The 14,553-nt window shown below is 41.2% G+C and overlaps 1 protein-coding gene across 29 annotated transcripts in view; it reads right to left on the reverse strand.

Moving 5' to 3' along the window:
- The window catches only part of LOC133557521 (formin-binding protein 1), a 204,771-nt gene that overhangs the window by 73,889 nt on the left and 116,329 nt on the right, over positions 1-14,553 (reverse strand). For 19 of the 29 annotated variants that reach the window (XM_061908016.1, XM_061908032.1, XM_061908028.1 and 16 more), the window contains exon 7: positions 9,762-9,776. The exons of the other annotated variants lie outside the window; for them this stretch is intronic. In XM_061908016.1, the coding sequence (XP_061764000.1) occupies positions 9,762-9,776 (15 nt within the window). The remainder of the gene's footprint in view (positions 1-9,761; positions 9,777-14,553) is intronic. 29 annotated transcript variants of the gene reach the window in all.

Below are 14,553 nucleotides of genomic sequence, written 5' to 3' on the forward strand. Positions count from 1 at the left end.
GACCCGATAGGACTCCTTCTTCAGCTTGACGGCATCCCTCACCGCTGGTGTCCACCAAGGGGTTTCAGGATTTCCGCCCCGACAGGCACCAACTACCTTGCGGCCACAGCTCCGATCAGCCGCCTCGACAATAGAGGTGCGGAACATGGTCCACTCGGACTCAATGTCCAGCACCTCCCTCGTGACATGTTCGAAGTTCTTCCGGAGGTGGAAATTGAAACTTTCTCTGACAGGAGACTCTGCCAGACGTTCCCAGCAGACCCTCACAATGCGTTTGGGCCTCCCAGGTCTGTCCGGCATCCTGCCCCACCATCGCAGCCAACTCACCATCAGGTGGTGATCGGTAGAAAGCTCTGCCCCTCTCTTCACCCGAGTGTCCAAAACACGAGGCCGCAAATCCGATGACACAACTACAAAGTCGATCATGGAACTGCGGCCTAGGGTGTCCTAGTGCCAAGTGCACATATGGACACCCTTATGTTTGAACATGGTGTTTGTAATGGACAAATTGCGATGAGCACAAAAGTCCAATAATAAAACACCACTCGGGTTCAGGTCCGGGCGACCATTCTTCCCAATCACGCCTCTCCAGGTTTCACTGTCGTTGCCAACATGAGCGTTGAAGTCCCCCAGTAGGACAAGGGAATCACTTTCCAGTACTCCCTCGAGTGTACCCAAAAAGGGTGGGTACTGTGAACTGCTGTTTGGTGCGTAAGCACCAACAACAGTCAGGACCCGTCCCCCCACCCGAAGGCAGAGGGAGGCTACCCTTTCGTCCACCGGGTTGAACTCCAACGTGCAGGCTTTAAGCCGGGGGTCAACCAGAATTGCCACCCCAGCCCGTCGCCTCTCACTGTCGGCAACGCCAGAGTGGAAGAGGGTCCAGTCCCTCTCGAGAGAAGTGGTTCCAGAGCCCTTGCTGTGCGTCGAAGTGAGTCCGACTATATCCAGCCGGAACTTCTCCACTTCGCGCACTAGCTCAGGCTCCCCCCCCCCCCCCCCCCCCCCCCCAGTGAGGTGACGTTCCACGTCCCAAGAGCTAGCTTCTGTAGCCGAGGATCGGACCGCCAAGTGCCCTGCCTTCGGCTGCCGCCCAGCTCACATTGCACCCGACCTCTATGGCCATTGCTATGGGTGGTGAGCCCATTGGAGGGGTGACCCACGTTGCCTCTTCGGGCTGTGCCCGGCCGGGCCCCATGGGAACAGGCCCGGCCACCAGGCACTCGCCATCGTGCCCCACCTCCGGGCCTGGCTCCAGAGGGGGGCCCCGGTGACCCGCATCCGGGCGAGGGAAATCTGGGTCCATGTTTTGTCTTCTTCATAGAGGTCTTCGATTTATAATATATCATATATTATAAATCAATACTATATGAGTACTGGCCGATACCGATATTGGTCCAAAACGATATCATACACTATTTTGTAGCGTGGAATGCTAAAAAAAAGGCTTGATCAAGTGAAATTATTCAGAGAACAATGGTAGTGGATATGAAAAACACAAACTGACTTTAAATTCCGCCGCTCATTTCCAATGCTTTGAACCGCGCGTCTTCTAAAACGGTGCGGCTAATTTATGGATCTTTCAGCCTTGATCACCTCCTGGGAGGTGAGGAGAGCAGTGGTGGCCGCGCCCGGGAATCATTTTTGGTGATTTAACACCCAATTCCAACCCTTTATGCTGAGTGCCAAGTAGGGAGGTAATGGGTCCCATTTTTATAGTCTTTGGTATGACTCGGCTGGGGTTTGAACTCACAACCTACCCATGTCTCACTATTATGTTAGCTCCACTATGGACTGGGCTTTCTCAATATTATGTCAGACCCACTCGATGTCTATTTCATCCGGTCTGCCCTAGAGGGCGGGGGGTTTACCCACATTTGCGGTCCTCTCCAAGGTTTCTCATGGTCATTTTCATCGACGTCCCACTGGGTTGTGAGTTTTTCCTTGCCCTTATGTGAGCGCTGATCTTCGGATGTCGCTGTGAATTGTGCAGCCCTTTGAGACACTTGTGATTTAGGGCTATATAAATAAACATTGATTGATAAGTCATTGATTCTTCTCAGGGCGGACACACCTAGTGTGTGTGTGACAATCATTGGTACTTTAACTTAAATATTGTGTCGTGTTCAATAGTTTTCATAGAACACAGACAGAGACTCTGAAAAGGTGTGTTATTGTTTCAGCTATGGCACCATCGCTCACTGCAGGTGTCGCGGGTTTAACGTGCGTCCTGTTTTGTCCCTTGAACCGGAAATATAACCGCCCATAGCATTTCTGCTCCAAAGGATTCATTTACCACTCCAAGCAATGTTTATAAGTCGTTCAACATCTGTTGAAGCTCTACATAAAACAAGAATGGGAAAGAATTCCACTTTTCAAAGCTTCAACAATTAGTTTCCTCAGTTCCCAAACGTTTATTGAGTGTTGTTAAAAGATTGTGTGACAATCATTGGTACTTTAACTTCAATAATGTGTCGTGTTCAATAGTTTTCATAGAACACAGACAGAGACTCTGAAAAGGTGTGTTATTGTTTGTACTATGGCGCCATCTTTTGGACGAGTTCGCTCACTGCAGGTGTCGCGGGTTTAACGTGCATCCTGTTTTGTGCCTTGAACCGGAAATATAACCGCCCATAGCGTTTCTGCTTTAAAGGATTCATTTACTACTCCAAGCAATGTTTATAAGTCGTTCAGTCGTTCAACATTTGTTGAACGACTGAAGCTCTACATAAAACAAGAATGGGAAAGAATTCCACTTTCAAAGCTTCAACAATTAGTTTCCTCAGTTCCCAAACGTTTATTGAGTGTTGTTAAAAGATTGTGTGACAATCATTGGTACTTTAACTTCAATAATGTGTCGTGTTCAATAGTTTTCATAGAACACAGACAGAGAATCTGAAAAAGTGTGTTATTGTTTGTGCTACGGCGCCATCTTTTGGACGAGTTCGCTCACTGCAGGTGTCGCGGGTTTAACGTGCGTCCTGTTTTGTGCCTTGAACCGGAAATATAACCGCCCAAAGCGTTTCTGCTCCAAAGGATTCATTTACCACTCCAAGCAATGTTTATAAGTTTTACAATATAACTAAAACAATTCATATTTACTAAACAGTCACGTGTTGTATTTGCACAAAATGTTTTTTGTACGTGGTATCATTAACTAATATGCTAACACATTTACAAGTGTCTATGTTAGTATTTTTAACTTACAATGGCATTGTTTTTGTATTGTATTTTTGTATTGTATTTGTATTTGTATTGTATTTGTATTTGTATTTTTGTATTGTATTTGTATTGTATTTTTGTATTTTTTATTTTTATTTTTGTATTTTTTTATTTTTGTATTTTTGTATTGACAATTCCACAAACTTAATGGCTGGCTCACATCGTGGTCACTCCGTGATCACGTACGACCGCCAGACACTTCTGGATGTGGACACATCGGGCCGTTTTGGACCGATAGACACTTGCGTGCTAGACTTGCTAACTAGCACGGGAATACATCGGCGGCTACATCCAGCGGCCTGTGAAGCAGGGGAGTCTAGTAGCAGCGGGGGCCGTCTACGGAGCAGACGCCAGCGGTGTGATCGGAAACGCGGATGCCGAGCGGGGCTAAAAACAAAGGAGAAGGCTAATCCCCACAGAACACCACTTTCCTCCATCCCGAAGAGGGATTTAGATGGAAAATGCGAGACTACTGGTCTGGGTAAGGAGTCAGTTAAATTAGAACAAGTTTTTTCTGCTTTGAGTGTTTCAGAGTTGGACATGTGTTTTACTGAGGTGGCTAACTATGATGCGTGCAGTTTATCAAAGCAACAAACAAACAATCGGAAAATCCCCGTTACTGAGGTGGCTAACCATGATGCGTGCAGTTTATCAAAGCAACAATCAAACAATCGGAAAATTCCTGTCGTATCAATTCCTAGATATGGTCGTAACTATACTAAATGCACTGGGCATAATAAACACAACATTATTAATATTGCTACTACGGATAATTTGATCAAAAACTCCCTAAAACAGCCCACTACCTATAATATAGGTTTTTTAAACATAAGATCATTGTCTCCTAAAACGTTGTTAGTTAATGATATTATCAGAGACAACAATCTTAACGTCATCGGTCTCAGCGAAACCTGGCTTAAACCAAACGACTTTTTTGCGCTAAATGAGGCATGTCCTCCTAACTTTACACATGCGCATATTGCCCGTCCGCTCAAAAGGGGTGGGGGGGTTGCACTAATATACAACGAAAACTTTAACCTTAGTCCTAACATAAATAATAAATTTAAATCGTTTGAGGTGCTTACTATGAGGTCTGTCACACCGCTGCCTCTACACCTGGCTGTTATCTACCGCCCCCCAGGGCCCTATTCGGACTTTATTAATGAATTCTCAGAGTTCGTTGCTGATCTAGTGACACACGCCGATAATATAATCATAATGGGGGACTTTAATATCCATATGAATACCCCATCGGACCCACCGTGCGTAGCGCTCCAGACTGTAATTGATAGCTGTGGTCTCACACAAATAATAAATGAACCCACGCATCGCAACGGTAATACGATAGACCTAGTGCTTGTCAGGGGCATCAACGTTTCCAAAGTTACGATACTCCCGTATACTAAAGTATTGTCTGATCATTACCTTATAAAATTCGAGGTTCAGACGCATGTTCATCAAACTAATAATAATAATAACTGCTATAGCAGCCGCAACATTAATACAGCCACAACGACAACTCTTGCTGACCTACTGCCCTCGGTAATGGCACCATTCCCAAAGTATGTGGGCCCTATTGATAACCTCACTAACAACTTTAACGACGCCCTGCGCGAAACCATTGATAACATAGCACCGCTAAAGTTAAAAAAGGCTCCAAAAAAGCGCACCCCGTGGTTTACAGAAGACACTAGAGCTCAGAAATTATTATGTAGAAAGCTGGAACGCAAATGGCGCACGACTAAACTTGAGGTGCACCATCAAGCATGGAGTGATGGTTTAATAACTTATAAACGCATGCTTACCTTAGCTAAAGCTAAATATTACTCAAATCTCATCCACCGTAATAAAAAAGATCCTAAATTTTTGTTTAGTACGGTAGCATCGCTAACCCAACAAGGGACTCCTTCCAGTAGCTCAACCCACTCAGCTGATGACTTTATGCAATTCTTTAGTAAGAAAATTGAAGTCATTAGAAAGGAGATTAAAGACAATGCGTCCCAGCTACAACGGGGTTCTATTAACACTGACACGATTGTATATACGGCGGATACTGCCCTCCAAAATAGTTTCTCTCGTTTTGAGGAAATAACATTAGAGGAATTGTTACAACGTGTAAATGGAATAAAACAGACAACATGTTTACTTGACCCTCTTCCTGGGAAACTGATCAAGGAGCTCTTTGTATTATTAGGTCCATCAGTGCTAAATATTATAAACTTATCACTCTCCTCGGGCACTGTTCCCCTAGCATTCAAAAAAGCGGTTATTCATCCTCTTCTTAAAAGACCTAACCTCGATCCTGACCTCATGGTAAACTACCGACCGGTGTCTCACCTTCCCTTTATTTCAAAAATCCTTGAAAAAATTGTTGCGGAGCAGTTAAATGAACACTTAGCGTCTAACAATCTATGTGAAACCTTTCAATCCGGTTTCAGGGCAAATCACTCCACGGAGACAGCCCTCGCAAAAATGACTAATGATCTATTGCTAACGATGGATTCTGATGCGTCATCTATGTTGCTGCTCCTCGATCTTAGCGCTGCTTTCGATACCGTCGATCATAATATTTTATTAGAACGTATCAAAACACGAATTGGTATGTCAGACTTAGCCCTGTCTTGGTTTAACTCTTATCTTACTGATAGGATGCAGTGTGTCTCCCATAACAATGTGACCTCGGACTACGTTAAGGTAACGTGTGGAGTTCCCCAGGGTTCGGTCCTTGGCCCTGCACTCTTCAGCATCTACATGCTGCCGCTAGGTGACATCATACGCAAATACGGTATTAGCTTTCACTGTTATGCTGATGACACCCAACTCTACATGCCCCTAAAGCTGACCAACACGCCGGATTGTAGTCAGCTGGAGGCGTGTCTTAATGAAATTAAACAATGGATGTCCGCTAACTTTTTGCAACTCAACGCCAAAAAAACGGAAATGCTGATTATCGGTCCTGCTAGACACCGAACTCTATTTAATAATACAACTCTAACATTTGACAACCAAACAATTAAACAAGGCGACACGGTAAAGAATCTGGGTGTTATCTTCGACCCAACTCTCTCCTTTGAGGCACACATTAAAAGCGTTACTAAAACGGCCTTCTTTCATCTCCGTAATATCGCTAAAATTCGCTCCATTCTGTCCACTAAAGACGCTGAGATCATTATCCATGCGTTTGTTACGTCTCGCCTCGACTACTGTAACGTATTATTTTCGGGTCTCCCCACGTCTAGCATTAAAAGATTACAGTTGGTACAAAATGCGGCTGCTAGACTTTTGACAAGAACAAGAAAGTTTGATCACATATCGCCTGTACTGGCTCACCTGCACTGGCTTCCTGTGCACTTAAGATGTGACTTTAAGGTTTTACTACTTACGTATAAAATACTACACGGTCTAGCTCCATCTTATCTTGCCGATTGTATTGTACCATATGTCCCGGCAAGAAATCTGCGTTCAAAGGACTCCGGCTTATTAGTGATTCCCAAAGCCCAAAAAAAGTCTGCGGGCTATAGAGCATTTTCCGTTCGGGCTCCAGTACTCTGGAATGCCCTCCCGGTAACAGTTCGCGATGCCACCTCAGTAGAAGCATTTAAGTCTCACCTTAAAACTCATTTGTATACTCTAGCCTTTAAATAGACTCCCTTTTTAGACCAGTTGATCTGCCGTTTCTTTTCTTTTTCTTCTATGTCCCACTCTCCCGTGTGGAGGGGGTCCGGTCCGATCCGGTGGCCATGTACTGCTCGCCTGTGTATCGGCTGGGGACATCTCTGCGCTGCTGGTCCGCCTACGCTTGGGATGGTTTCCTGCTGGCTCCGCTGTGAACGGGACTCTCGCTGCTGTGTCTTGGATCCTCTTTGGACTGGACTCTCGCGACTGTGTTGTATCCATTGTGGATTGAACTTTCACAGTATCATGTTAGACCCGCTCGACATCCATTGCTTTCCTCCTCTCTAAGGTTCTCATAGTCATCATTGTCACCGACGTCCCACTGGGTCATTATTGTCACCAATGTCCCACTGGGTGTGAGTTTTCCTACCGAGGATGTCGTGGTGGTTTGTGCAGCCCTTTGAGACACTAGTGATTTAGGGCTATATAAGTAAACATTGATTGATTTATTGATTGGTTTCAGTTTCGTAAATACACCAAAAGTCACGGTGGAGTTATTGAGTCTGTTTAGCTGATTGGAGAGCTGGCTAGTGGGTCCATGACACTGACTTCTGTTTTGTTTGATCAGCCGTTTTACTGCCATGTTACAGACACTGTTTGGAAATAATATATATCTATATAAATAATAATAAACTTTTACAAAATCTTAATGACTCATTTCACAACATATACACATGCAGCTCATAGTACGGTGCAAGTAATATATGGAAACATTTCTTTTTCCTTTTAAAATTTAGTGGGTGCGGCTTATAGAAAGGTATTTTTTTTATTGACTGTCCTTAATTTACTTATGCTGTCTTTGGATCGGATTAGAGTTGTAATCATACTTGCCACCCTTGAGACCTCCGAATTTCAACTATATATATATATATTTTAAATTTCCCGCTTGTTGAAAACGTCACGGAATGATGACGCGTGCGCGGGACGTTTCGGGTCGGACATATTCCTGCACCACACAGAGCTGTTTTTAATTTGGACATCTGTGTTGCTGAATCTTTTGCAATTTGTTCAATTAATAATGGAGACTAAAAAATAAGAATGCTGTTGGTGGAAAGCGGTGGATTGCAGCTGCCTTTAGCACCGGAAGACAGCCTGTTTCTTTGTTCGTTGTGAAGTTTTAACACAGAGCGGTCAAATGAACATGTTCCTCTACGTCAACCAGCAAGTTTCTGGATGGGAAAATTGTGATATTAAGTTGGCTCTTACCGGAGACTTCAGTGGATTATGGGACTTCCTCCTGCAGCTCAAAAAGGCAGCTGTGATCTTGGCTACTCCATTGGCTTCTCTGAGAGACACTGGCGTTCACCGCAGCCCTCCGACTTTTAGGTATGACTTTACAATCTCACTAAAACACTATTAAAACAATGAGCAGATAAGGGATCTTTCAGAATTATCCTAGTAAATGCGTCCAATTACATCTGAAACGGTCCCACTGCCGCCGCCTGGAGCAGTTGTTTTTTCTTTTTTTTGTGTGTGCTTCACTCTAACTTTCCTCATCCACAAATCTTTCATCCTCGCTCAAATTAATGGAGAAATTGTCGGTCCGAATAGCTCTTGCTGCTGGAGGCTCACATTATAAACAATGTGAGATTGTGAGTAGCCCTTCAAGCCGTGACGTCACGCGCACATCGTCTGCTACTTCCGTACAGGCAAGGCTTTTTTATTAGCGACCAAAAGTTGCGAACTTTATCGTCGATGTTCTCTACTAAATCCTTTCAGCAAAAATATGGCAATATCGCAAAATGATCAAGTATGACACATAGAATGGACCTGCTATCCCTGTTTAAATAAGAAAATCTCATTTCAGTAGGCCTTTAACGGGTTATAGATAAACCTATGGATAACGGAGACATATATAATAGTCTCCTTTTCAGGTGAGAGAGGACGCTCAAGGCAGTGCCTTTAAGGCAAGCCCTCAGAATTGTTGTCCAGGTGGAAATCGGGAGAAATTCGGGAGAACGGTTGCCCCGGGAGATCTTCAGGAGGGGCACTGAAATTCGGGACGCTCCCTGGAAAATTGGAAGCGTTGGCAAGTATGGTTGTAACTGAACTAATTTATTAAGTATAGCTCTACAATGCGGACACGTTTGTTTGTGGATACTTTCTAATACCTGCCTTGGAGATGTGTAGGTAATATGCAACTTTGATTATTTGAGACTTGTTTATGTTAAGAAATGTGGTGCTTTGGACTGCATTGTTGGTCAATTAAAGCAGTTGTGTGTTCATTGGAGGATATTTAGATGTTTAAGTGAACGCACAGCACAACTGCTTGTATCGCAGATTTTAGAGGCAAGCAGATATTTTTTTTGCAGGTATCGGACTGATATCACATATCAATTTTGGATCGGGAAACCCCTTGATGATACTATTGTCCCGAAGGGTCATTTCCAACCCACACACACACATAGCTGAGCAATGGCGGACATAATAAGAGTGAAAAAAGCAGGACACATCAGCGCGGACAATCATTCCAGCACAGGAAGCGAGGCAGTTAAAATACCTGAGTGGAAAAGTGATACTCGCAACCTACGTACAAAGTAACGTGATATGCAGGATGAAGCCAAAAAAAAAAGATGAAAGTTGCAGTGCACGTGTGAGCATGCACGCCCCAAAGTAGAGCAATGCAAAGTGACGACAATGTTGCCATGGAGACCTGCTGACTATTACCCGTGAAGGCATAAATCACATCCTGTCTTGGTTTCCGGTTTCCTGTCAATATCGAACGTGGAATGATGGCGATGGTAACTTCATAGACAGCTACTGTGAATGTTGTATCGTTGCACATGTACACTTGGAGACAGTGACGTCGTGAGACAGTGTGTGCGTTCTCACAGACGGGTGTTTTTTTGTCCTCTGGAACCTACCTTGAGGGAACTTCGCTTCAAGGCGTGGCATAAAAAAATGAAATATACAAACACAAACAAAAAAAAAAAAGGGGGTGTTAGCCATCGCCAACCAAACAGGAAGTTACTTCCGGCTCCAACCCCGGTGTGTCATCACGTAAATGGGTTAACTTGGTAAAATGTGTCATGGCCAAATATGCAAATAAGATACTGAATGCTGAACTTTGTCATGTAAGACTTGCTTTACTGTAATAACAACAATGGTTAACTTAATACATTTGTTTAATCAGATTAATCACACTTGCAAATTTTGATTGTGTTTAATTGCAGTCATTTACTCGCTTGCATTAATTATATTGACACAAAGCAATTGTATTGTCAAAACATCGATAACAAACCATTTTAAATGTTTTACTTGAATGCACTTCATTTTTTATTTAAACAATTTTAAAGCAAAATATGTCTCAAAACAGTATTATGATATACCATAAATTCTAGAACAGGGGTCGCCAACTTTTTTGAAACCAAGAGCTACTTCTTGGGTACTGATTAATGCGAAGGGCTACCAGTTTGATACACACTTAAATAAACTGCCAGAACTATCCAATTTGCTCAATTTACCTTTAATAAATCTATATATATATAAAAAAATGGGTATTTCTGTCTGTCATTCCGTCATACAAGTTTTTTTGTAGGGATTAAATTATGAAAAACACACTTAATTGAACGGTTTAAAATAGGAGAAAACAGGAAAAAAATTTAAAATTATATTTTGAAACATAGTTTATCTTCAATTTCGATTAAAATTCAAAATTCAACCGAAAAAAAAAGAAGAGAAAAACTGGCTAATTTGAATCTTTTTGAAAAAAATTTAAAAAAGAATTTATGGAAAATCATTAGTAATTTTTCCTGATTAAGATTAATTTTATAATTTTGATGACATGTTTTAAATAGGTTAAAATCTAATCTTCACTTTGTTAGAATATATAACAAATTGGACCGAGCTATATTTCTAACAAAGACAAATCATTATTTCTTCCAGATTTTCCAGAACAAAAATTTTAAGAGAAATTCAAAAGACTTTGAATTAAGATATTAATTTGATTCTAAAGATTTTCTAGATTTGCCAGAATAATTTTTCTGAATTTTAATCATAATAAATTTGAAGAAATATTTCACAAATATTTTTCGTCGAAAAAACAGAAGGTAAAATGAAAAATTTAATTAAAATGTATTTATTATTCTTTACAATAAAAAAATACATTTACTTGAACATTGATTTAAATTTTCAGGAGAGAAGAGGAAGGAATTTAAAAGGTAAAAAGGTATATGTGTTTAAAAATCCTAAAATCATTTTTAAGGTTGTATTTTTTCTCTAAAATTGTCTTTCTGAAAGTTATAAGAAGCAAAGTAAATAAATAAATGATTTTATTTAAAGAAGTGAAGACCAAGTCTTTCAAATATTTTCTTGGCTTTTCAAATTCGATTTGAGTTTTGTCTCTCTTAAAATTAAAAATGTCGAGCAAAGCAAGACCAGCTTGCTAGTAAATACATTAAATTTAAAAAATAGAGGCAGCTCACTGGTAAGTCCTGCTATTTGAGCTATTTTTAGAACAGGCGAGCGGGCGACTCATCTGGTCCTTACGGGCACCGCGTTGGTGACCCCGGGTCTAGACTATGAGCCTCTATTTTTTTCCTATGCTTTGCCCCATGCGGCTTATAAAACGGTGCAGCTAATAGATGGATTGTTCTTCGCTGATTGCCATAATGCGAAGAGGTTTTAAAAAAATCTAGGCAAAGAGACTGAGTAGGTGTGTTATTGTTTGTGCTACAGTGCCATCTCGTGGACGGATTTGTTCGGTGGAGGTGCAGCGGTGCTGTATAGCCTTTCTGTTTAGACTTAATACAAGTGCTGTTCCGTCTTCTAGCCGTTCATAGCGTTACTACTCGTATGGATTTTTCATTCATCCCTTCAAGCAACTTTTGCAAGTTTTACAATATAACTAAAACAATTCTTACTTCTGTAAACTGTCAAATCTGTGATGTCTCAAGGAGTGTTTTCATGCATATTTAAACGTGCTATGGTAATGTAATGAAGCTAGCGTCGTTAGCATGACCTAATAGGCTAACACGTTAACAAGTGCCTGTTAGTATTATTATCTTACAATGGCATTTTTTTTGTATTTTTTCAGTTTCGTAAATTCAACGAAACATAACTGTTTAGCTGATTCAAGTGCTAGCTTCCGCAGGTAGTTGGTCACTGAGTTCTGTTTTGTTTGATCAGATGTTTTACTGCCGTGTTACAGACACTGTTTGGAAACCATTAAAGTATGCAAATAAAAATTTTGAAAATCTTTCTATGTAAATAACTCATTTCACAACATATATATCTGCGACTTATAGTCTGGTGCAGCTAATACATGGGGGAAAAAAAATTCTTCTAAAATGTTGTTATTACAGCTTATATACCGGTGCACTCTATAGTCCCGAAAATAAGGTATTGATTATTTGAACCAATTTAAAAATATATATTAATTAATTTAGTATCGGGATTAATAGTAATTGCGATTTGGATGTGAATCAATTTTCTTAAGCACCCCTAATATGTATAACATGTATTATTATTTTTATTTTAACAAAAAAAAAAAGTTTGTAATATATAATGATATATTACTTGATAATATTAAAGTTTAAAATAAATGCAATTATATTCACTACTTGTCTGCAAAATAGGCTATGTGTTTTAGTGCCAGGAAGTTACAGCTGTGCTCTAGAGGGTGAGCGCGGCGTAGGTAGTGTGGTACTGGTCTTGGTCTGACACCTGTGGGATGTTCCAAATGAGTGTTTGATGAGCATTCCTCAACTTTATCATTATTTATTGCCACCTTTTCCAACTTCTTTGTCACGTATTGCTGGCATCAAATTTTAAAGTTAATGATTATTTGCAAAAAAAAAAAAAAAAAGTTTATCAGTTTAAACATCAATTATGTTGTCTTTGTAGCATATTAAACTGAATATGGGTTGAAAATGATTTGCAAATCATTGTATTCCGTTTATATTTACATCTAACACAATTCCCCAACTCATATGGAAACGGGGTTTGTAATCCTTGCATTAAAACATGCCTGCACATTTAATACAAGTTACACGATGGTACCAGTTTGAACCTGGAACTGATTAAATATATGTGGAAAACTAGTGTTTAAAGGGGAACATTATCACAATTTCAGAAGGGTTAAAACCAATAAAAAAACATTTCCCAGTGGCTTATTTTATTTTTCGAAGTTTTTTTCAAACTTTTACCCATCATGGAATATCCCGAAAAAAGGCTTTAAAGTGCCTGATTTTCGCTATCTGTAAATCTACCCGTCCATTTTCCTGGGACGTCACATAGTGACGCCAATACAAACAAACATGGCTGATGGAACAGCAAGATATAGCGACATTAGCTCGTATTCAGACTCGGATTTCAGCGGCTAAAGCGATTCAACAGATTACGCATGTATTGAAACGGATGGTTGGAGCGTGGAGGCAGATAGCGAAAACTAAATTGAAGAAGAAATTGAAGCTATTCGGCGATCGCCTTCTAACCAACGATTGCATATTTTGACCACTGGAGCAACTTAAATCCGTCGATTGGTAAGTGTTTGTTTGGCATTAAATGTGGGTGGTGGCAAAGGCTGGATGCAAATATAGCTACAAATGTACATACAGCTGGCCTAAATAGCATGTTAGCATCGATTAGCTGGCAGTCAGGCCGTGACCAAATATGTCTGATTAGCACAGGGGTGTCAAACTCAAATACAGAGTGAGCCAAAATTTTAATCTAAAAAAGCCGCGGGCCAAGGTTGAACAAATTAACCTTTTAATGGGGACCCAAACAAGTTTTGCAAACGAAAAAACAATACCTCTTTTCTATTTGCAGCCTTCTGAGGTAAATATCAACATTAACTTTTTCCACAGGCTAATAAATTCGAACATAAAATAAAAAAAAAAGGTGGCCGGGGTTTGGTGGTAGCGGGGGGGGGGGGTTATATTGTAGTGTTCTGGAAGAGTTAGTGCTGAAAGGGGTTATGGGTATGTGTTTGTGTTGTGTTACGGTGCAGGTGTTCTCCCGAAATGTGTTTTGTCATTCTTGTTTGGTGTGGGTTCACAGTGTGGCGCATATTTATAACAATGTTAAAGTTGTTAATACGGCCACCCTCAGTGTGACCTGTATGGCTGTTGACCAAGTATGTGTGTGTGAAAGCCGCATATATTATGTGACTTGGCCAGCACGCTCTTTATATGGAGGAAAAGAGGACGTGACGGCATGTTGTAGAGGACGCTAAAGGCAGTGCCTTTAAGACACGCTCCCAATATTGTTGTCCGGGTGGAAATCGGGAGAATGGTTGCCCAGGGAAATTTTCGGGAAGGGCACTAAACTTCGGGAGTCTCCCGGGAAATACAGGAGGGTTGACAAGTATGAGTATTAGCGGTGAATGTGGTGTTACCAATAATTTGATATTGCCTCAAGGGCCAAATTAAATTAAACGGCGGGCCAAATTTGGCCCGCGGGCCAGAGTTTGACACCCATGGATTAGCACATAGGTCAATAACATCAACAAAACTCACCTTTGTGATTTCATTGACTTTATCGTTGAGTGTCGCAGGATATCCACACATTCTTGCCATTTCTGCCATGTTAGCATCGATTAGCATGGCGTGCTAATTGATGCACACTCCACGTCAGTCATCTTGAATCTGTCCCTGATCGTGTTGTTACAACCTCCGACAACACACCGACGAGGCATGATGTCTCCAAGGTACGAAA

This window comes from Nerophis ophidion, linkage group LG08 (assembly GCF_033978795.1).
Source record: "Nerophis ophidion isolate RoL-2023_Sa linkage group LG08, RoL_Noph_v1.0, whole genome shotgun sequence".
Classification (NCBI taxonomy): Eukaryota; Metazoa; Chordata; class Actinopteri; order Syngnathiformes; family Syngnathidae; genus Nerophis; species Nerophis ophidion.